General features: G+C 44.3%; 1 protein-coding gene across 1 annotated transcript; it reads right to left on the reverse strand.

Annotated features, from left to right (window-relative positions):
- Positions 1-15: 15 nt before the first annotated feature.
- On the reverse strand, positions 16-23,647 carry ELMO3 (engulfment and cell motility 3). The gene is made up of 21 exons (XM_007421070.3): positions 23,308-23,647; positions 21,553-21,667; positions 21,370-21,410; positions 18,770-18,842; positions 18,414-18,464; positions 16,633-16,802; positions 15,692-15,791; positions 14,039-14,190; positions 13,416-13,494; positions 13,227-13,277; positions 12,836-12,958; positions 12,599-12,730; positions 11,675-11,779; positions 10,550-10,658; positions 9,843-9,979; positions 8,254-8,417; positions 7,065-7,177; positions 5,925-6,029; positions 4,645-4,727; positions 3,697-3,774; positions 16-2,637 (listed from the first exon to the last, which is right to left on the reverse strand). Exons 2-21 carry the CDS (start codon positions 21,628-21,630, stop codon positions 2,425-2,427), a joined length of 2,157 nt encoding a protein of 718 aa, XP_007421132.1. The 5' UTR covers positions 21,631-21,667; positions 23,308-23,647; the 3' UTR covers positions 16-2,424.
- Positions 23,648-24,105: the final 458 nt, after the last annotated feature.

Here is a 24,105-nt window from a genome sequence, read left to right on the forward strand (position 1 = left end):
AAGCCACAAAGAGAGTTCGTCCTTTTTTCTTTTTTTAATGATTAATGGCTTCTATGCCAAAGGCAGTACCACAGTGAATTTGTTACAGTAGAATCATCTGAGCAAGAAGAAAATTGGGGGATGCCCAGGGACCCCTTTTCTGCAGTTATTGAAACAGAGAAGGTTTGTTCTTAACCAGTGAACAGTTTCCATGGTGCAAGACTAAATCATAGGCAAAGAGATGAGGGGGGGGAAAAAGGAAATTATTGATCCAGTGCAATGGACCCCATGTCTGTTGTGGGGTGAGGGAAAAAAAATCTGTGATACATACACAGAATGTACATGAAAACAGTAAAGAACAGCCATGTGTGCTTTCAAAATAGCTAACAGAGACAAACAAAGGAGGTTAACTATGAAAAGAAGCCATTCCCTGTAATCTTTTTGTCACAATCTACTGTTGTGCTGAAGTGCTCTTGCCCTTGGTCAGTTAAAGGTTGCAGGCTCCAATCCTTGGTACATCAAGAAAATTATAGGATCAGGCTGAGATTGTCTAGATCAGTGTTTCTCAGCCTCATGGGTGGCTGGGGAATTCTGGGAGTTGAAGTCCCCATATCTTAAAGTTGCCAAGGTTGAGAAACACTGGTCTAGATGAATCCCTGGCTTGAGGCAACGTGACATCGCCCCCCTCTCCTTACAGTCTTGCACAATGCAAGGCTTTGGTCCTTAAACAGCTTACAACGGCCAAGGCCAAGCAGAATAAAAAGTATAAGGAAAAGCAATTTAAAAAATATGGATTGCTCGTTTTATGGCACATCCAGAATTCAGCTGTTGTTGGAGCAGAACTGAGAGTATGGTTCAGAAGCAACAGTACTGACTGTTATGTACCAAGGACTATACCCTAAAAGGATTTTTCAAACCATACCTTTGGATGCATTTTACTGAAGCGTTCTTGAAAGAGAGATCGTCGGGAATCTCTCCCTGTACCGTACGTCGTGCTTGCAAACAGTCACAGAAACAAGGAAAAAAAAAAAAACCCACTCATCCCAGAAAGCTAATTGTGCTCCAAGTTTGAACAGATGCCTCCCTTTGCTTAGGAAGACCGGAGCCACGGCTGTGCCGTCTCCTGTTCTTGCAGAGCAAAAGGGGCAATTTTGTAAAGTGCAAAACGTACCAAAAGGCAGAGCAAGCATTTGACAGCATTCAAACTACAAAAGCTTAGGGAGGGTTGGAGAAGGGACTAGACTGCCTCAATTCCTTTCTTCCTAAGGAAAGCATTGGAAGAAGCCCACTGCCACCCCCAATTGGCCTGTGCAATTCCTGGGGAAGTGCAATTCCAAACCAAAAAATGTGAAAAAATGATGGCTAACGGAGAACACAGAGACCTGTTTGTGAGCCAGAAACCAACCAATAAAGCTCATTCTTACCCAACAACCAGGCTGCCCTTATGAAGCATATTGTTTCAGGCAGCTGAAGCCAACAGCAACCTGTTTTCACGGGGACTGAGGTCAAGGCTCAGCTTGATGAGAAACAGGACTCTGCCTCTTTTGTCTGTTCTGACGCGCCGCCAGCCCACTCCTCCAGTTTTCACACAGGCAGCAACAGGAATTCTAGCTTGTGCCATATGCAACAGCTAGGGCAGTCGTGTGCTTGAGGCAGCTTGTGGCATGAATCGTGTCGGAAGAGCTATTGGGCATCTATGTGACTGCCATTTTAGGATTATACTAAAGATCACAGAATGAGGCACAAAGCAACCTGTGTAGAAAGCAAATTCCCTTGTGGGTTTTGTGTGTGTGTGTTTTATGGGTAACTTTCTAACGCCGGTTGCAGATGCTAGCTCATAGAGACAAATATCCTGGTGAGTGGGTGGCTGTTCATTTCTCTGTTTTCTTTCCACACTGCTCAGTTTCTGTTCTTAAGGCCTATTTGCCCACTTACCCCTCTCCCTGACAAAGCAATTCCTGTTCCAAATTTTGATGGCACCTTAGATGGAAGAAAGCAATGTAAATGGGCACCCGCAAACGTTTGTTAAAATAACTGATTTTCTAGGATTTAAAGTGAAAAAACACACTCAACCAATGCCCGGTTGAGAAGACTGAACAAAGCCGACATACTCCTTCCTCCTTGCCTCGCTTCACTTGCTGCGATGTCTGAATTAGGTAATCTGTGGTCATTGCTCATCTTCAAACCGCACTTTGATATGTGGTTTGAACTGGATTGGTTATCTGTGGTTTGCCCGACTTTGATGTCACAGTAAATGCTACTTGGGTGAAAGGTGGAAACAGAGGAAGCCATTGGCACGTGAGATGAAAGCAGAGAACCCATGCCATGTTCCTGATCTGGCTTTCGGGCTGATCCAAACAACCAAGCCGGTGAATTTGTAAAGCAGTGTACGTGCTGTGCAGATCCTGCTTTGGGGCACTGTGTGCTAAGGAGAAAAGACAGCCCTTACTGTTCGATATGGGTAAAGTCATAGCAGAAATTTAAGTTGCTGGGAGGCTTTGGAATGTCGGGTGGGGCATCTGGGATGGCAATGTTCTCCAGATCCAACAATCGCAATTTGAGCTCCATAGACAGCAAGATATCCAGGTCGCTCTGCGTCCTTTCGCTGACCATCTCTCGACCAAGAAGCACATTCAGTCCATCAGTCCACAAACAGAACTGGGGAACAAGGACAAAGCATTTTTGGGTCTCATCAATCATTCCCAACCTTCAGCCTATACACTGAAATAGACAGACATTTTTCTTAAAGGGAAGAAACCAGGGGCTACAGTGACCTGACTCACACAAAGCATTGTTTCACCATGGTTTAATAGGTGCATCACAGCTGGCTTGATTTGCACAGCTTTCTAAGCTTCTGTTGGCATAAACAAGATTGCTGATCAAGCCATAGTTAGCTGGTTTGTGTATCTTGCAAAGCTCTCAGCTATAGCTGGCAAACCACCATCAGCAAGTTCCATAGAATACAAGATCAAACAAGCCAAGTATGGCCTCATGCCAGGTGCAAAACGTAGTCAGTCAGGAGTAAAAACCAGAACATATCTGAAAAAAATGCAAAGCTGAGGGGTGAAGACGCAATTTTCAGCACGCTAAAAGAATCGAACCCTTTCCTGTACCACAAGTTACCTCCACAGTCTTCTCTTGACTGTACAGGTAGTCCTCAACTTACAACCACAATTGGGACTGGAATTTCCATCACTAAGCTATGCAGTCATAAAGCAAGACATCACATAACTGCATTGCTTAGCAATGGCAATCCTGACACTCCTCATTCAAGTCATTAAGCAAATTCCGCCAGTCGTTAGCTAAGTTGAAGTGCCCCTGTGGTTCTAAGCGCAGGCAGGCTGCCAAGTGCCTGAATTTTGACCACATGACTGCAGGGGCGCTGCAACGGCTGTAACTTCAGGGACCAGTCTTAAGTCCTTTCACTCAGCACCGCCATAACTTTGAACGGATGCTGAACAAATGGTCATAAATCAAAGACTACCTGTATATTCCCAGAAGGGGGAATATTCCTGCCTCTTTATAAGGTCAAAGTCAACTTGTTTTTCAAACTTTGAAACAAGACAAAACTAACCACAAGAATGAGTGTACCACAAAGTTTAGACATATCTGCACCTTATTTCAGCTGCAGAATGCAGACTGTCCCAAAGCTATCTTCTCATTTGACGCTTAGCACACAGAATTTGTAGCAGCTCTCTTTATAACCCAGCAACTCACCTCATAACGCGTGGACGCAATGAAATTCAGATGCTCTCCAACATCGTAACTTATGGAAAATGCAAGGTCAAGAAGATCCTAGAATTGAGAAACGAGTTTTAGGAGAGAGGGCAGGATGAATAACGGAAGGACTCCAGTACTCATTTTAAGCTGCTGGCAGAGTGAAATAATTGGAATTGGGTCATTTGTGAGTCAATATGTGACAGGAACTCAGGCACTTTCTTAGTACATTGTGAGTACCATATGCCACATTAAGGTCTTTATGGTCTATTTGAGTACACATGAACACAACAACTGTGTTTTGTTGACCCAGATTTAGTATATTCAAAGAATCCAGTCATCATATTGCTAATCAACCTCTTGGTTGACTTACACGGGGATCGCCAGGAACCTAGGATACAAAGCCACGTGTAAGGCAGGGTCTGTTGTTATTCTATTGTTAGCTGAGGTCCCTTTTCTGATTTCCTCACACAACTTTCTGAGAGCTATTTATCAATGGGTAGATGTGCTACTTTCCTGCTGATGAGAAATGAGGGATCTTTCCATTCAATATAGTGTGTCAAATCCTGTTAGAGCAGACATAGTGGCTGTGTCCTATCCAGATTTCTGCAGTTCTGGGCCTTAGACTCATCACCAACTCCTCCAAATTACAGGAACGCTAAAGAATGGGAAATACTTAGCTACTGAGTCATTTATTTATGATAGTTGCCTATCCACCCTTCCTTCGTCAAAAGAGAAAATACTACCGGGGCAAACAACATCATCATATAACAGCAGGAACAATCCTTGGTCTAGGAAGAGGATACTATCCAATGGCTGCAAGCTATACGAAGTCCCCAGCACCTGTTTGAATATGCAGGGCCAATTTCTCAGTCCTTTTTTTTGGGGGGGGATGCAAGGGATTTAAGTGGGGGAGATCCTGACAGCACAGATGAGACCGATGCTGACCTTGTTCTGCTTGCCCGAACTCTTTTCTTTGGTGTGGGGGCACTCCCGGCCAACAAGCAATGCTTTCATGTCTGCCACGGAAACTGGAGAGAAAAGACGTTTGCAGGTTAAAGCCTACCTAGATCCAAGAAGATTCCCAATGAGAGAGATGAAAACCTCAAATCTAAGAAATCCATGAGTTAAAGGCAGGTATTCTGGTTGCCTTCCAAGAGCACACTTACCAAGCCCATTAAAAACAAAAAAAGGGGTTAATTCAGTAGCCACAAGATGCTGGAGATGCTGTGTAAGCATAGTCCCTGAAGTTTGGAGTTTCCCCCAAGTCTTCATTTCCTGCTGTGGCTTGTCTAGCAAATTCTAGTTTTAAGTCCCAGTTCCTGGTATCATGTAATGGTGAGAGAAGGAATGGCAGCTGGTGCTTCATCTGGTTATTTTCTGCTCAATCAGTGACGGAGAAGCAGAAGGGCAGAGGAAGCAAGGTACAAGGGTAAACAAAGCCAATTTCACCTTCTGATTTGCTTCTGTGAAGGATTACAGGACAGAACAAAAGACTTCACAGCACAGGTGGGTTCATACAAAAGATTTGGCCCGGGGTTTTGAAGCCACAGAGAAAAAAAAGACTTTTTGGCACTGGCGGACACCAACCAAATTTGGAAGCATGTCATGGGTCCTCTCACCAGATGGCTCTTACCAGGAGATGGCCAGTCAGGAGAAAACTTCCTGCCCCCCATCAGTTTTTATTTTAAACTGGTGGGCATCATTCCCCTCCCCAAAAAAGGCAGTAGGTTATCCATCATTTTTATTTTCTAAAAAAACATATAAGGTCCAAAGAAGATGCTGGAGGTAGCATATTACTTGCAGCATGCCAGTTTCCTATTTCTTTATCTTATTACTTGATTTTTGGTAGCATTGCACACCAACTGGGCCAGACTTTGTGGGGAACACTGTAAAACAGTATTTTTAAAGTTTGGCAACATCAAGGCATGTGGAACTCCAGCCAGCTGGCTGGAGAATTCTGGGAGTCGAAGTCTACCCATCTTAAAGTTGCCAAGTTTGAAAAACACTGCTGTCGAGCTACTCTGATCTCAATAAGTGAACAAGATCTTAATCAGGAAAGCACTTAGTGAGCAAACTGCAACTGAACACACCTTACCCAATCCTTCCACTCCCACCTTCCCCCCCGCCCCCGTTGGTGCCATAGGGAAAGCAAGTAGCCTTGCTAACCATCCTGGGGAGTAAACGTGAGATAAATAAGCCTACAAAGATGGGGATTTGTCACAAACCTTTCTCCTGCAGGCCCTCTATTGGTGGGTTTTCAACACCTTCTTCAACATCTCCATAATGGAGAAATTTGTGATTGGGAGAAAGGCGGCAGTACCAGAGCTTATCTGCCAAAGAGGAGAAAAACAAACTCAGATTCAGAAGTCTGAGAGCACAAGTCCTGTAACAGATTTCTCCATCTTCAAATGCCAATGGATCCCACCATCTCTCGCAAGGTTCTGTTACTGTAGCCTTACAGTAAAGGCAGTGTTAGTACTTGTGGTCTGTGCTTCCCATCTGGACTACCTCAAAGGGCTGACATCAGTCTTGCAAGTCTAAAAGCACTTCTACCCTCCTTTACTTTTACTTTCCAGAAAACTAGGGAGGGTCCCTTCTGAAATGCTTCCCATGCCCCTTTTCCTTCTGTGGGCTGAGATCCCTTTTGCATGACAGTTGTCTAGGCTGTGGCTCTTCTTCCTGTCTCCCAAGATCATTTCCACAGACCATTACAAATACCAATTTATCAGGGCAACCCAATGAGATTACTTCCTCCTGGTTACTCCCTGGCTCCTCCCATGATGCTGGCTACCCCAACTTTTTTTTTCCCCCTAGATGGGCACCTTTCCAAACAAAGCACTGAACTGCAGCACCCTCCTCCCCCCCCAACTGATTTTCCAACAATGCTTCAGAACATGAAGTCCTAAAAATACTTCTGAAAAGCTCTAGATAAGCAGATGCTTCCTATCATAAAAAGGAATTGAGAACAAAGCAGATAAAAATCAAGTAGAACCTGAATCTTGGCCGGCTTTGAGTAAAACAGCCATTGACAGACTTATCTGTACCATATTTAGTGCATTTGGGAACAGAAGAGCTTGGCTAAAAGTCCTAGAGTGATACCCAACCGAGGAGCAGAGTTCCCCTGTGAGTTCTGGAGCAAGATTCTGGGAATAGCTTGCAGATTCAGGGCTGGTGCTGGCAAGCTAGACAACTGGGAGGGGAAAACGGTCATCTACACCCCACCCAACTTCCAACTTTGGCTCTCTGATGTGATGTAATTCAACCAGCATGGAAATATAAGCCCCCCTGGGTTGCTCTCCTTAAATAACCACCACGGTCATATTCAAGGCCCATGTTTCTTCTCGATTCATCCCCTCGCGCTTTACCTTGCCGACGGCGGCTGCTAATTTTGCGGAAAAGGGTCCCTTCGCAAAGATGCAGGAGTCTCTGCTGCTCGATCAACTTGATGAGTTCAGGTTTCAACCGCTCTCTCAATTCCCTGGGGCGAAAGCAAGCAGGAAATGAAGCACAGCCCTTTGTAACCTGGGCTAGGTGACCCTCCAAAGGCATTGAAAAAATTTTTTGCCATGAAGGGCTTTTTCTAAAACTGGTGCCCCAGATCCGATAGATCCCAGATTTCAACTCCCAGATTTCAGAGTCAGCATGGCCAAGAAGAGCGAAGGCCTCTGCGCTGGGCACCAAGAATCAGAAGGAAAATATCCCCGACGCCTACACTCTTGTTCCTCTGGATGCCAGGTATCTTGTTCTTCCAGGAACATTACTTATTTCGTTGATTTATACCCCACCTTAACATCCCATCTTTCAGTTCACACTGGATACTCTATGTAGCTTTCTTTTTAAAACAAGCACCACAAAGAAAAAAACCCCAAAAATACGGACGATGAAAACGAATCCATTAAAATGCAAACAGTAACAGATGCCCGTGTTTTTAGAACAAGGCTGCTTTACTGCTGTTACTCTTCCTGATTTTTATACACTGCTGTTATTCCTGAATAATTTTGTCTTACTGGGCTGTTTTGTTTTATACTGCTTTCTTTTTATACTATGTTTCAACTAATAAGTACACAACCCAGGGCAGAGCATTAAGCTATCTAGAATGAATTAAAATAATCACTGTCTCCTTTATTTAAAATGCAACTTAGTGCCCTTCCTTGAAAAGATTCTGGGAAAGTATCAAAAGGCAAGCACCTATCCAAACTGACAAATGCAATCTAATAAAGATAACAAATCACCATAACAAAAAACAGGTTGATTAATTGGGATGAAAAACAGAGTGAAACCAAAGAAGAAAGAGCAACATTTGACACAGCATAAAATCCTTCCTGCAACTGAGGGGTATCTGCTATCTCAATGGGTGACCATCTCTGATAAGGTGAAGTCCACGGTCCATGGAAACAACTCAATGGTTCCTCTTTGCATGATGGCAGGAAATGCTCGAATAGAGTTCAGTCCTACATGTTCTATGGGTGTATGTCTCCCTCCCTCTCTCCCTCCCTCCCTCCCTCTCTCACACACACATCTGTCAGGGATACAGCTGGAGGCCTCCTTACTCACAGGACCGGGACAGGTAGAATTTCCTCCTGATGCATGCGTTCTGTCTGCCGGAGACGCAGGATCTCACTGTAGTTGAGGGAGTTCACTCGGCTCTTGAAGAGTTCCAGCGATGTGGGCTTCAAGGCCAGGGTCCGGGTGATCTGCTCCCGAACCACTTGCATCACCTGGGGGAAGATCCAGAGAGTTACCTGCACAGGTGTGTCCCCTGCACCTCCATCTCATAACAAAAAACGCTTGCGAAGGTCCCTCCAACATGCAAACTACGGGGCAAAGATTAACATGGGGTGGGCAAGCTTTTGGTGGCTGGGGACTGCATTTTATCTGGGGAGATCAGGGCTGCAGACTGGGGAGGGCTACTTTGGGGCATAGGGAGGTGCGGAAGGCGGGGGCTGTCCTTTTTATTTAACTGTGATACAACTTGGATCTCACACTGCTTTTTTTTAATGTATCCCCCACCTTGAAATGACGAGAAAGGGTGTTATCAGTGTTCAGCAATCATAGAGAAGGGCCCATTGCGAAAAGGAAGGGCATCGCTGGACTACAGGGCTGTCAGTCAAAATTGCATGTCCCCTTTCTCTCTTTCCCCAATTTTGGCTAACATGTGCCACAATTATGGCTAATTAACCACTGTAGTTAAGTGACTAGACTTTCTGGCTTCCTAGTAATTCATGCGCAGAAGCATTTGCTTTGCATTACAAGTCCAGTAGATCTATTACTATTAATACCATCCCCATTCCCCTGGTTCCTGATTTCTTTTATATAGAGAACACATGCTATTGGATGCAGTCCTGCAAGTTTATGGAAAAAGAACACCGTTCAGTTTCTCACTTATTTTTGGGGAGGCATGTTCCAATTCCATCTGCATAATCCATTTCAATCAAATCAAACCAAATTCGGCACTATCCAGAAAGTTGACAGCTTCTAGACTTCCGGAAGGCCACAGAGCTGCTCTGTAGAGGCAGCACCCAACATGGGATCCCAGCACTGCCCACTCCTTCTGATCTAATTTTTCCATGCCCATGTGAGAAGGCACAGACCAGGCAACCTTTTTATGCCAGTAAGAATATCTGGAATGTTGAAAGCCTGCTGTACACACTCTCGCAAAACTGACTCCAGGGTTGTGTGTGTGTGTGTGTGTGTGTTTAAAAAGGGACTGCTGTAGTAGAGATCACAAAATCTTATTCGCAAAAGGACTAATGTGTGAAGTTGCTTCCCAGAAGCCCATCCTCCAAGAGGCCTCATATCTTCCTAGCCTCTGTCTTTTTACCTAGATAGGTGGCCACCAATTAGATTTACATGCTATGAAAGGCTGTGGGGCCGATCCTGGAAAGCTGGCAGTTCGCTTGGCAGCTTCTCATCTTCTCATTTTTTAAAATCACCCCCAAGATAGTCAGGTAGACCAGAGACCCCAATGAATGCCACTGTTCTACCACACCTCTCTTTCAGCCCAGTTCACACTGACACACAATGCAACTTAGAAAGAAAAAGAAAACATTAAATCCCCAGTACTGAAAAACTGAGCAGTTCAAGAATGTATCAGCCAACTGTATCCCTTTTAGAGCTCACTGGAATCCACATCTGGGCCTTACCTTGTCAAAATCTTCCTGAGTAGCTCGCATCTCCTTCCAGGTTTTGTTCAACAGCTGGATGCAAATACAGAAGAGCTCCTCAAAGAAGTGTTCTTGGCCAAAGAACATGGGGTAGAAGGCCTGGGCTGTCTCCGAACCTGCAATAAGGGAATTATCACAATCCCTGGATGTCCCTCACCTTCTTTTGTACAGATAACTACTCCTTGTTTTCACCCCATGGTTTTTAATATTAACAAACAAGCAAAATTTTAGGATGAAAGAAGTCATTTTTGCTGCTGTTATCCTAGAGGAGGAAGGAATCCAATTGGCAAAAGCCCTTAAAAAAAATAACACAACAAAAACATGTTTACTTTCAAAAAACTATAATAGCTGTACTGTGAGATTACAAAGCAGTTTTCAATTAACATGTATAATTCTAAAAACAGATCAATACATAAATATGGAGAGCACGGAAGAATACATACAGTTATCCAGCCCTTACCAATTCACTAGTGCTTCTTCTCATTCCCAAATTACCCCGAGAACTGCTAATAGATCCAAAACTACTTCCTGCCCACCCCTGTTTTACTCAACAGGATGACTTCCCTAGGGTAAGAAACAGGAAACCTACTATGTTATCTCATCTCCTCTTGACATACTATAGAAGACCCTGGTGGGACCACAGTGCCAAAACATTCTGGATGACTAGAAGCAAAGGGAATACTCACATGTCTCCCCTACATGAAGAATCTCACACAGCATAAAGGAAAGTTGGATGCTACTCCGAGCAAATGGGCATTCATGTTTATCTTCTCGGCTGCTATTCTCAAGAATAAACTAAGAAAAGAGGGTCAGTATTAGAACCCACTGGATGTATTCTGGCAATGATCATGGTTTCCATTACTGAATGCATTCAGTCTACAACCACTATCTTGAGAACCGATTTTAAACCTTAGAACTTGTCCATCTCCTTTCTGTCATCTCTGACAATGAGTTATGAAGATGAAGACTTCAAGTTTCTTTGGTGCCATGTTGATTGGTCCTAACAAAGGTGTCACCCAATGACAGAGTATAGATTTGGAACAAATGAGACAGCATGATCATAGGAACATAGACTACTTTCTACTTGGTTGATAGACTCAGTCTATCAACTTGACCAACAGAGGATCTAGGCTTGCTTTCCCAGCTTTCAGCTGCAATCTTCTGCACAAAAGCAGAAGCTATGGATTTCCATCTCTCTGCTGGCTTCCCACAGATAGGTAAAAATCTTATTGATTCCAGACGGTTACTAAAATTGACAGTGACTGCTGTATCCCATTTTTAACTTTGCTATCTTGCACATACAATACTTCTCTTTTGTGTGTGAATGGTGTTATTTTGGCCCCATATAGATCCATGCCAAGATAATGAGTCTATCAGTATTGATTATGTACCAATAATGTGTCTGTGTGGACTCTTTGCAACCACATAGATAGATCATCTCCAGGTTGAGCTATTGGTATGGAGAAAGTTAACTATTATCCCATAAAAAATGTCATGCAAACCAACCCAGTGTTTAGTTTAACATCTCAACCTTCTCCATCTGGATGCTTTCCAGTTGTCTTGAAATTGCAACTCCCAGAATTCCCAAGGGGAATATTGGCAAGGAATTCTGGGAGTTGCAGTTCCAATACACTGGAAGTTGTAAAAGTTGAAGAAGGCTAATGCTTCGGGTAAGCTCAAAAAACAGACCTACTATGAGTGCAAATCATACTAGTTAATCTCAGAGCCTCTTACTCTTAGAGCAGAAATCCAGGAAGGAAGCAGCAATCAGGCAAAGGAGCAGCCTTACAAAGAGAACACCCGTTGCTTACCCTGCTGTAGGCATTTGGGAAATGCCTGGAGAAATAGACCATGCTGTCCAGTGCAAGCAGCCCTGGGGGGGTCCGGTGCAGATCCAATGCAGGGTTACTGTTATTCTGAAACAGGAAAATTCATACAGGATACAATTCCTGTTTCCATGGCTTTGAAATCAATAATTCCACAACATTTCAAAAAACACGTACTCAATCCTTCTTGCTTGTAAAGGGTTTTGGCTGAACAAACATATGTGGCTGGAAGAGCACCTATATTTTCCGTATTAAGGAATACATTTGCACCATGTTCAAATGACTACGGTGCAAAACTACTTTTTTTCCTGATAGAAAAACTAGCTATTCTTTAAAAAGTTGCATGTCCAAATACCTGGTTGGAATTAGAGGCCTATCCAGGCCTCTTTATATTGTTGAGAGCTCCAGATTCTCTAGCCCTCAACAAAGTATAAGATGGGTCATGTTTTCCTTACCAAGTTCAGGCAGAAGTAACTGCTAGATTGCTGGCTCCAAATACTCTTTTTTTATTTCTGATTAGGCTCTGGAACAACTTTATGGATATAAGGGACATGAACAATGGCCAGGCCAAGTCCTGGCCTGTGCTTAGAGATCCAGGCCAGAAAAAAATGGGTCAGCCTGCATCCCTACAATACAGTTATATGACCCTTAGATTTCTTCTTCAATGTTCTGGAAAAATGCAGCAGGACTTGCAACCCAATATTGGTGGTTGGGTGTTTATGGACCTTTATATAAATCCCTTAGCCCAGCCCACTATTTCCCCATCATGGCTCTGCTCACTTTTTCACCAAAGTCTGCCCACTATCTGTAGCTCTTGGCCACTAAAAGGCTGTCTGGTCCTGGTGGTGCTCTCAATGAAAACTCCCCTCTTGCATCTGAGCAGCTTCAAAGAGTCTGGGCAGAACTCACCACGAAGCCCAGCTTGCGGAACTCCTTGGCACAAAGAGAGTGTCGACGCTCAGTGTTATAGCTGCCAGTGGAAGACTCGTTCTCAGACACAAAGGCAGCATGGCGCAAAGACTGGAGGAGATCCCGTTGTTCCTGTACACAGAAAAGAATCAGACTTTCTGGTTGGCTGAGGAAGGGGGAAGCTGCCACCCAATACATTGAGAAAGCAGGAGAGGGACTCAAGAAAAGGGAACTGACCTGAGAATAGGGATCCATTGGGGTCCTCATCCGACGCTCCAGAAGGTTCAGTGTGAGGGACTGCAGGACGTAGAGGTAGTGAGCCATCTCATCCGCAATTGGATCTGAGGCATGGACAATGTTCTGGAGAGGAGTCCAAGGGAGGCACAATGGAGGCTATCAGCCAGTCGCTAACACTGCCCCATCATTCCCCTTGGGAACAAACATCCCATTTCCTAAAGTGGGGTTCAGCAAGGACAAACGTGCCTGTCCACTGAGGTGAAAGCATTAGGCCAAGAAGCTGCGGGAGAGGACAGAGCGAAGAGACCCTCTGAAAGTTAGACTCGGCAGCCAAGGTGTGAGGGAGCAAAGAAGCCTAGGAGAAGGAAATAGATGACACCTCCATGCTCACCTTGTGGATAAATTGCCTGAGGTTCTTCTCCCCTAGATAGTCCATCATGTCCTAGAAATGGATAGGAGGCAATGAGACAATCCTACATTCTATCATACCATCCTTCTCTTGTAGACTGGGTGTGCAAGCTTACACTTTTTACCCACCAGGGTACATCTAAAGGCGTAAGATTTAAAACATCCACCTTACCCTTCTTTCTGCCTCGCCGGCATTGAGGAGGAGAGCAATCAGAAGGGCCATAGCTTTGAGTTGCAGCTGCGTGTTCATTCTAATAGAGAGGAAAAAAACCCAAGAATTAGGCTCCTTCCAATACCAAAAGGGCTTGGATCTCCCCACAACTTCCATGATCCTCACCAAGGATTCTCAGTGTGATCGCGAAAGAGATCCCCTATTTTCCAAGGTAGCATCCTGAAGCTGGGAGGGCCATAAAATCATCTCCACCCACCCATGAGAAAGGGATCAGCACAGCCGGTGGGAATCCCAGTGCTGGGAGATACAACTCCCACAAAGAAGCGATGAGGGAAAAAACACCTCATCTGGAGAGACTGGGATGATCACAAAAGAGCTGGAGGCAACTGACAGAAGTTGATATTTCATTGGCATCCCTCTCTATAGGCAGAAGGATGGAACATCGCGGCTGCAATCTTGAAAAGCAGCATTCCAGTCTGCAACCTTTTACTGGATTCCCCTGTCCCAGTAAATGAGAGCTCCTGATGGGAAACAGCAGAACCATTTCCAAACTCCATGGCTTGTGGGTTTCCTGAAGGTTGGACTGCCCAAAAGCTGCTCCTTACTGGTTATCCTATGCTTACACTTGCAGGAGAGCAATGAGGCGGTCCAGGGTCACCTGTTGCTTGACCAGCTCAAAAAGAGCCCGGCTGGTGGGCACCATGTTCTCCAAGATGGCCAGGGAAATCTGCTGGATGGAAGCATCCAGGGGGATGATATTGATGTAACTCACGATCTACAGCCAAAGAAGAGGGTTTCAGATAATTAGACGACCAAGAGAGATCAAAATCTCAGTTCACTTAATTGCTCTGATTCCTTCCTTCTTTACAACCACAGAGCTGTAGCTTTCTAACATGGCTGGCACTAAAATACTGCACTCTCCCGGGCAGTATTTGTACAAACTAAGTGGTCAGTCACATGGACAAACAGTTATGAAAAATTCTTTATCTTGGCTTGAAGCCACTGCAATCTTGGTTCTTAAGCTTTTAGCAGTGCAGAGCCTGTGAATACTCAGAATTTCTCAGCAAACTATACAATCCTGAAAATCAGATGTACTTCTGGAAATACGCAATTTCCTCTTGGCTCCCGTTGAATTGACTCTGCAAAATATCAAGTTAATTATTCCAGAATTTGATAAAGCGCTCAGATCCTTGCTAAAGTAAACCTCCTCAATTACTGGAAGGAGATCCATATATGCCTAGGGTCTTCCTGTGGGGTCCCCCATCGCTTCCCGTATTAAAGTCTTTCTGGCGTCAGCCAAAGATACTCTTTTTTTCTCCCAAGCCTTTCTCATAATTTTTAAAAACAATATTAATGCATTTAACAAACATGAATAAAAACCACACAACAGTGATAATGCAAGCAAAAAAAATATTAACATATAATAGTGATAAAATTAAAGTAAAATACCTTGGCCTTTTTCAAATGTTGTACAATTTGACTCTAAGTGACCATTTTGCACTGAAATAGTAGAGCTTTTAAAAAAGCTTTCCTGTGCTACTTATTTTATTGTTTTTATTATACTTTTTCAGTGTGTTTAGAAATGCCTAATATTACAACCCACTTTGTAATCGCCTCAGCAAGTTTGATTATTGGGTAGATTAGAAGGTAAGCCGACAGATACGTGGATGTAGCCAGCCACTGTTCCTAGTTGTGACTCAGAGGCATTCTTGAAAATAAATATGATGCTAAAGACATAGGTTTTGCAATACACTAACTTCTTGTTCACTCATTTTAAAAGGAGAAAGAGAGATAGGAAGAAAAGGGAGAAGGTGTGTGTGGGGGGGGGATGTATCTATGAGGAGGAGAGTGATGTGGGAGATCAAGGCTGTCAGGAGGGAGGGGGCGTATTCCAGGAGGGGGGAGGAGGCAAGAGGCAACACAGTCTGCAGGGGGAGCGTGAGAAGAGAAAGAGGTTCAGGACAGCCACTCCCTAGAATCTCCCAGGATATATCCACCAGTTGCTGTAGTATAGATTGAGTCTGGCAAGATTCTGTCTATAAGGTGTAAGCAAATAAAGGAACTGTACTCGACTAAACTGTTTCACCGTTGTTCTTGGGCTGGGCCTGACAGTGTGTGTGTGTCAGGAGCCTATGGACACAAAATGAGAGGTCCATGAACTCTGGTTTGCCTACCTCTGTTTCCAACTCCACTAAGTTCTTGTCATCTCCTGAGCAGAAGTCTAGAACCTAGATGCTCTGGCAGAACAGGTCCTGCTTCCGAGTGGTGACCCTTACCTTTTTGATGAAGGTGGGGCTGAGGGTCTCCCAGGAAACAAAATCATGTTCCATCAGCTCCACAAAGGCCTTCAGGGCATACGCCAGAATCTCCCCTGTACTGGAGTAACAGACAGCAAACAGGGTAAGAGCAGGTGGCAGACTCAAACCCAGAAACCATAGGAAGGATGCATTAGAGGAACCTAGGAGGAGAGAGAAGGAAGAAGAAAGAAGAAGAAGAAAAAGAAAATGTTTCTATAAAAGCCAACTTCCCAGAAAAAAAAAGGCCAAGGAAGCAGAAGAAGATGGTGTAGAATCTTCCTAGGAAAACCTCAATTGCAACCACGATAATGTTGTCGAGGAACGTCTGTTTGTTATATTTAAAACTCACTCTGGTCACAACGGACAGTTGAATCCCTACAGTTTATGATTACTAATTGATGACTTCGCAGGGTCATTATGAAGAGAAAACAGGAGAAACGAACGGAGAACCACGCAGACTGAAAGGGAGGGTTAAAATGTACAAAGTTCTCTAAACACATTTGGGGTTACTGCCTGTTCCTTGGAACTAAACTGGACAGGCTAGTTCAGCGATGGGCAAGTTTTATTGGCTGAAGGTGGCACAGCGACAGAAAGCGAGGCCTAACATTAAAAATGTAGACTGAGCCAAAGGAGGCCTAAAACATTTTTTGGGCATTTGCCTTCCTTCAGAAAAGTGTGTTCCCCATTAAGGTCAGCCTTAAAAACACTGGTGCTCTTAAAATGGGAGTCACTGTCATATTTCACTGGCAAAGTGCACATAAGGGCATTGTAGGAGGCCATATTCAGTCCACATGCCATAGTTGTCCACCCCATAGCTAGCTGAGTTGCTGCAGAAGATCTCTTTGAAAGAGATGAGAAAGGAAACTCAGGCCAAAATCAGCTGTGTTTGTGAAGCACCCTTTTGCCCTGAAGAGACTCACTTATTATCTTCTTCCACAATCAGGAAGAGCTGATTAAGGCCATTCCTGCTAATAAATTCCTGTGCAAATGCCACATCCCGGGAAAGGCTTGCCAGCTTCTTCAAAGAGTCAGTCTTCACATCCACACTGTTGCTTTGAATACCCCCATGAAGTTTTGCTGCCTCTTGATCCTGCCAAGGAGATATTTGGGGGTCAAAGTTGATGATGTAGCCACACCTGGAATATTGTTACATACAGTTCTGGTCACCGAGTTCAAAAAGGAACAGGTTCAGAAGAGGAAGAGCAAAACCTATCAAACTTTAGGGCCTTTCTGCTTTAAGGAGGAGCTAAAATACCGGTGGCTATTTTATGGCATTGAGATAAAAAAAACCCGCTAAGGCAATTTACAAAGGTTTCTAAAATGGCACATGGTATGGAGAAAGAGAGAAATAGTTCTGTTCTCCCCACAGGGTCAAAATCCTTGCTGATCCAATGACCAGCAATAGTACTAGTACCAATAAAAGAGTATTTATCCCCTTAATAACTTATCCCCTCTGTTAATTATAGAGCACAATCAAGGAAGCAAGATTCACATGGACTTTCTTTAACTGAGTTTTAACACCAAGAATTAAGGCCCAGACTACAAAAGCTTGAGAAGTGAGATAGGAATCCCCCAGCCCTCCTTTATTAGTGAGTTCATTAGGGTTGAGTCTCTCTGAAGCTTCTGAATTTCTTTTTCCCAATTTGTTTGCATGTTGGGCTAAAAATCCCTTTCTGTGATAAGCCTGTAACAGCCTCTCTTATCTGCTGATTGTGTCTATAGATCCTCTTCCTCATTTCCTCTCTCAATCTCAGCACAATCTCTTACTATATATATGTATAACACATTATGCGGAATAGTAGGATGGCAGATAAGTTTAGCATTTGCATCAGTGTGCTTTACAAGAAAACAACAAGAAGAAATGACTCAAGGCAACAGCAAAAGTTACAGCATTAGCACAGCTTCCATGATTTCCCATTGTCCAGATGTGTGGGGAGGGCAACTCTTAAATTCCCAAGGAACACAACTGGAGGGGTCTAGTTGAGGAAAGCTGTGTTAAAACTTCAAAAGGAACACCACTGCAGCCTATCTCATTGCTTCTGCACTCAGTGGGCACATAAATATTTTCCTGATAATCACTGGAATCATAATAGTAAGGATAGTGAAATTCAGCCAGAGTAGCAAACACAAAACACAATCAAACAGAACTGATATAATTCCATGTTTACTTCTCTATGGATTTCCTACAAGTAAGGAGGAAAGAAGCAGTAGGAAAATGTGTAAGGGCTATCACGGGAATGATAGAAGATCAATGACCTTTGACCATCAACTTTCACCACCCAACCATTACAAATAAATAAATAAATGAAAATCTATGGAGGAAACTACATGATTACACAAAAAAGTCTCATGTGGAAGTATTCTACAACACTGCCTTAAAATGTTCCAAGTCTCCTGCACTGGCTAAAAAAGTGCATCACCATCATCCTAATGGAGTGTGTAAATGAGCAAACTGGAGTAGCCAGGAGGATGCAACGTGGTTATCTGGTTTTGTTGTAATGATCAGAATGCAGTATTTGCAAGATGACAAAAATCCAGTATGAAAATAAGAGAAAAAGCATGCAGAGACAACATGCTTGGAATCTGCGGGTTATAGAATAGATATGGTCTTTGAGCAAGTGCCTTTATGCACTGTAGGAAGAACATGGTCTTTGAGCAGAGAAACAATTCAGAATGCTTTCTAATTTACAGTGGGACCTACCGGAGCAGTTGTCAACTGCAGGATGCTCCCGTTCTTAATCTCTCCACGGTTCTAACAAAACAGCACAAGAAAATAATTGCACAATCAAAATCTTGCACTCAGAACAGTGGATAAAAGCAGCCAAAGAGGAACTGGGGAAAAACGTTTAAGTCAATCTTCCAAATTTCTATCTTGCAAACATTTTAACTAGCCTGCTAGGAAAGCTGAAAAATGAGAGACAGAAAAAGTTGTTTTACTTATGCTAATCACTCAGTTTCCATCCTTTTTTTTTTTTTTTTTGCCAGCCTACAACCTTCCTTGCATGCCCTTTTTAAACACAATGCTGGTCTATTAGACGCTTTCTCAAATGCACTCACCAATTCCGTGATGTAGGCTTGCTGGCCATCCACATACTGCAGAGCGTAGCGCTCAGAATTATTCAGGTTCCACCTGTGTTAGAGAACCCAGTCAGAGTTCTGCCCGGGCAGAGATCCCGAAACAATCGGGGGTGTATCTCCACCTCCCAGGAGAGAAACCAGATGTCTAAGGAGACATCTTTGTCTGAATCACACAGAATGCTTCCTCTGCTACTCAGCTAAGGAAACTGACCAGAGTTTTCTACAGTTTAATAAAATTCTGTATTTACCTGAAAGGAACATGACCCTCAACTGAAGAGAGTCCTCAAAAAAAGGGGGAAGGAATTAAGGAGAAAACTCTGTGAGTGTGTGTATTACACACACACACACATACACAGATACCAACATTCTGTGTCATATCTTTTTCAACCTCAACTTACCAATTCCTAAAGACTTTTCCCAACCTCCATGAACGTGTGCACGTGGCACCCAAGTCCATGTATGCGTGTGCACAAACCAGAAGTCACACCCCAAAAAAGAGATGGTCAGTTATACATGATACCTGCAGTGAGACTATTAGGTGCACAAAAGTGGAAAGACTTGACATTATCCTCAATGGAGGAATGGATGGTGAAAATGGCGAAGTTGACAGCTTTGATTAGAGAAAAGACATTACCTAAGTTTAATGCTGACTGGAAACCCCTTATAGACTTTTTGTGTGAAACAGAAAAAAATGAAGTTATAATATATGGTTCTGATGATTAGAAAAAAAAATAGATTATGGAAAAAAATGTAAATTGTGTTGTAACCAGAGAGTAAGAGGTTAATTTACATGTATCCCTATAACTGCTGTAAATAAAATTGGAACTTACTTCTTCATATTTTCTTTCTTTTTTTTTCCTGCACTTTTGGCTTTGTCTTCTTCTCCTTTATTTTCTTCTCTCTTTTCTTTATTCTAAAGATTAGTTCTTTTTTACCTATTTTACCTTTCTTCTTAAAAATTTTAATAAAGTTATATAAAAAAACAGTGTAGTCGGGACAAACTAATTCCTCATACTAACTGAATTAACTACCAATTAACCTTCACTTCTTTTACAATGAGGCACCAATTTGTAAAATCGATTCTTCCCTCCCTTGCACATACGTACACAACCCATCCTCTTTCACAGACACAAACCACCCTCTCTTATATGGACAAGTATACACCCCTAATTCCAACACAAAGTGATGGTGGAAGAGAAGATGAGAGAAGGTGAGGGTGAAGGGTAGCGAAGAGGACAGGAAAAGTGAAGCCACTGCTGTGGCTTCTATCACATTAAGAGCCAGAATCTAGAAAAATGCCTGCTGTCAGTAGTTGGGGAGCCTCATTGATCTAGAGACTCCAAACAAGTTAAAAGAGCTTCATTCTCAGTGAGACAGAAGAAACCGTGCCTCTTTCTTTCAACAGGGTCTACCTCCATTCTTCAAATGTTAAGATCATCCTTCAAATTCCCAATGATCATTCTGAACTGAACCTTGTCTTCCTTTCAGGCAAGTTTGATTTAAAAAAAAAAATTGGTTCAGCAAAAGTGATTTCTTGGTGAGTTGGTTATTTTTAGTTGATGGGCTTCTAAAATATGGAGAAGGCAAGACCCATCTTCTCAGTTACATGGACTTACCCTCTTCCCTGTTATGTGAACTGCCTGAGCTGAGCGTAATAAAAAATGTTTGTTTTTTCAAAACTACAACATTTAGGTAATTTATGAAAATGTAAGTTGATTGGATAAATTATTTGGATGCTAGTCAACTTATTTTAATTACACATCCGTTTTTTAACCATTTGAAAACAACAGTATCAAGGTGAACAAAACCTATTTACTTTTTAAAGGAATATTTGGAATCATAAGCAAACTGAACTAATTTGTTTTGATTTTCAACATTAAATTCTGTTTCAAGATAGCGGAATATTATGATCAACATAAATGCATGGAAAGACATTGTACATATTTCAGTGTAAATGCCCAAACATTTCGCCAAATATATGTAAGCTTTGCTAACAGTAGACGAAATCAACCAGTTCTGTTGGACAATGGTACAAGATGTTTGTGTTATTCTGTAGCAGCAAAAACAGTCTGGTTTCTTAAGAACAAATTAATGGATTATGGCATGGATGTAATGGACTAGAATCTATCCCCAAAAGATTCGGTACCATAAAGATATTAATCTTTTCTGCTTATGAAAAGCATAGGGCCCTCACCAAAGATCTCTAAAAATGTTTTTTCAGTGAAATGTTCAACAGACACCACTCACCTACTTTCAAACATGTCTTTACAACTGACTCTAGCAGTGACAGCTAGAATTGTGTTTGTTTAAAATAAAAAAAGGGAATTCTACATCAGATTCAAGAAAGCTGAAGTACAGAACAAAACTAAAGGCAGAAAGCAGACAGAGCCCCTGAAAAAACGTATTTAAGTTATTATTTAAAGCAGCTGTGGAAAAATATAATACGTTTTTGCAAACATCTGGGAGGCACTAACGTCTATCTGGAACTGTTCTAGGAATCAGCAGCACGCTTCTTGCTGCCTGAGCTGACCTGCTACAAGGAAAGTAAAAAAGAATAGCAAAAAAGAACAGCTACTCACACTTCGCAGACTTCTTTCACAACGGCTGACAAAGGCTTAGCCTGTAATTAAACATAAACAGCACGTGAAGGTTTCAACATGAGTTAACCCTTGGGCAGACCTTGTGCATGGGAAATAAAATCGGGCACTTCTGTGCTGGAGCACCTCTTCAAAGGAGAGTGTGCAAACTGGTCAAAAACATACCTGATTCAGTTCTATGAGCTGGGGAATGGCACCCATCATTTGCACAGCAATTTTGACAACATCTTTGGAAGGTGGCATGGTTCTCCCCGCCTCTGGTCCCACCTGCAGGTAGTTCCTGAAAAAGCATTCAGACACCCATCATCAAGTAACCATAAGAGGGGTCAAGAAGGAATAATCCGGTGCAGGCTACAGAAAAGTTTATTGCCAGGATATCTGATAACACACAGGCAAAACACAACTGCTTTTGCACCTATACACAAAACAGGGCATTTGTGCAACTGACACACATGGGAAACTGACTCACAGACTGCATGCTGGCTTGCTCTGTGCGCCAGCTTGAAGCTAGGCACTTAACCACCCTGAAACTTGAGCTTGAAATATGAACTTGCAAACTGAACTGAAAAAGACTTGCACGTCTGTGTAATGTGTAGTAGTAGTAGTAGTAATAATAATAATAATAATAATAATGTGTAGTGTAACATGTTATGCAGATTGTCTCCAACCCCATCACCTGCAAAGGAAAAGCAGAGCAGCCTCAGTGTATACAGGTAGCCCTCCTTTAGTGACTGTTCAGTTACGACGGTGATAAAAAGTAACTTTGCGACCAATCCTCGCATTTACGACCTTCACAGGTCTGTAAAGCAAAGGAAAGCTGAAGCAAGGGCATAAGCACAGCTGCGGTTTCACTTAGTGATTGCTTTGCTTAACAACCAAGTTGCCAGCCCCAATTGTGGTCACTAAACGAGGACTACTTGTAATTGGTGTTATCTTCCCTTTGCCTGACCAAAGTGGGCCTCAAGGAGAGGAACGGTCAAGCCTTCTCTGCCGTAAGAGGCCCAATCCTAGGAAAAGACTCAGCCGCTTTAAAAAGTTACAGACGAGTAGAATCTTTGTGTCTTGGTGTGCTTCAAATGACCCTTTCAGAATCAAATTTGAAATGCTGCACAGCTTGCTGCAGACCATCATTGCCTGCTTGCTTCCTGAACTTTGTTTAGCAAGCAAGCAGACGTGGGAGAGAGGAGGAGGAAAGTAACTTAAAATCACATCAGTCTGACAGGAGCCACTGCAGAGTGTCTATTAGTTGGAGGAGTGGAGACTTAACTAGAAATGAACCTAATTCTAGGAACTAGTCCTCACCTAATGTTTAAAATTAGAGGTTTGTCACTTGGATGATTCAAAGCACTTCCTCTTAATTCGATGGACAGCTGGCCTGCTTGTGCTATTCCACCAAGAGGACTTTGCACATGACCAAGCGCCTACTGAGGGCGAGACACAACTTAATTCCGGGTCTGAATCCTGGCACCGGTTGATGCAGCCCCTCCGATCACCCGCCCCCCGCTCAAAACTCCCCCACCCCAGCACCTTTTGGCTCCTCTTTTGATCCTGCAAGCGCCCGGACGCAGAGTGACCCAGCTGGGTCCGAGCCCCCTGCGAAGCCAGGGAGAGGTCTCAGCCCCGGCAGGCCTCCATCAAGAAGGACGGCACGTCCCGCTTCCAGCTCAGCTCAGCCTACCTTACAGGGTTTCAGGGGAGGGTGGAAACAAGCTGTTTCGGGTCGAAGGAAAGCTGAGTTAGCAAGGCGGCTTATTCCTCTTTTGTTTATCATTCCGCATCGTCCCCCGGAAAAGACAACTTCGGAGTGAAACCAGACCGGGCCAGGGCCCGGAAACCCACCCCACTTTTCCCGAAACTTTGGAAAGGAAGGAGCGCCGCGACTCCGCTCCGCGCCAGCCGAAAATCGCGAAGCCCGCTTACTCGTCCGCCAGCAGCTGCCGAGTCGCCCCGCTCCCGGGGAGAGGGCGCCTTCGCTTCCACCTCCGCCTCTTAGCTTGGGCTTCCGCCGTCCATCCGTCCCCGGACTCGGGGCGGGGATGAAGCAGCCGCAGCGGCCCAGCGGCGCCCGGCCCGGCCCGAAAGAGGCGTCTCCGAGCCGGCTCCCGCGGAGAGGACGGCGGGCGCCCCTTGGCGATCCGGAGCCTCGCGCGGGGATGGCAAGAGCGCAGGAGGACGCGAGCGAGCGCGCCGCAATTGCCGCCGCCGCCGCCGCCGCCTTCCCAGCTTGGCTGCCCGTCCTTCTCCCGCTCGGCTCTCGGCAGTTCCGGGGCGGTGGCCGGCGATCCCGCCCGCCCCCGAAGGAGGACGGCCGTCTCCGCCCCTGGGTAGGGCTGGCTGGCCTTCGTTGCCCGTTCCGCTTGGCCGCGGGTTGCGGAGGGAGGCAAGGCGGCCCGGCCCGGCCCGGCCCGTTCGCCAGGCGCGAGGAGCCCCGAGCCGAGCCTGTTGCGCGCGCCCAGCACGTGCGGACTCAGCTCCGGAGCGGCCAGCGGGATTCGAAGAGCGGGCGGAGGCCGCCGGGTCGCTTCTGGGCTCAGCCCCGCCAGCGAGCCCAGTGGTTGGGTTTCTGTTTCGGGGGTCCGAGAACAAGCCAAAGGGGTTTGACCGCGGGTCAGCGTAGCGAGCGCACAGCTGGCTCTCCAGCTCCATCAAAGCCGCCAGACTCACCGCCTTCTCCCCCGAAACCGCTCCATTCTGCTCCTTCCTGGAATTGTACTACGG

This window comes from Python bivittatus, unplaced genomic scaffold (genome assembly GCF_059951505.1).
Source record: "Python bivittatus isolate LINGU-HERP-01145 unplaced genomic scaffold, Pbiv_v1 ctg000190_np1212, whole genome shotgun sequence".
In the NCBI taxonomy this organism is placed as follows: domain Eukaryota; kingdom Metazoa; phylum Chordata; class Lepidosauria; order Squamata; family Pythonidae; genus Python; species Python bivittatus.

Coding starts and splice junctions, on each gene's coding strand:
- ELMO3 (XM_007421070.3), bottom strand. CDS start 21,630: ATGCCACCTTCCAAAGATGTTGTCAAAATTGCTGTGCAAATGATGGGT. Junction 21,411..21,552: donor AGCTCATAGAACTGAATCAG/GTATGTTTTTGA, acceptor GTTTAATTACAG/GCTAAGCCTTTGTCAGCCGT. Junction 14,191..15,691: donor GCCCCACCTTCATCAAAAAG/GTAAGGGTCACC, acceptor CTTTGGCTGTAG/ATCGTGAGTTACATCAATAT.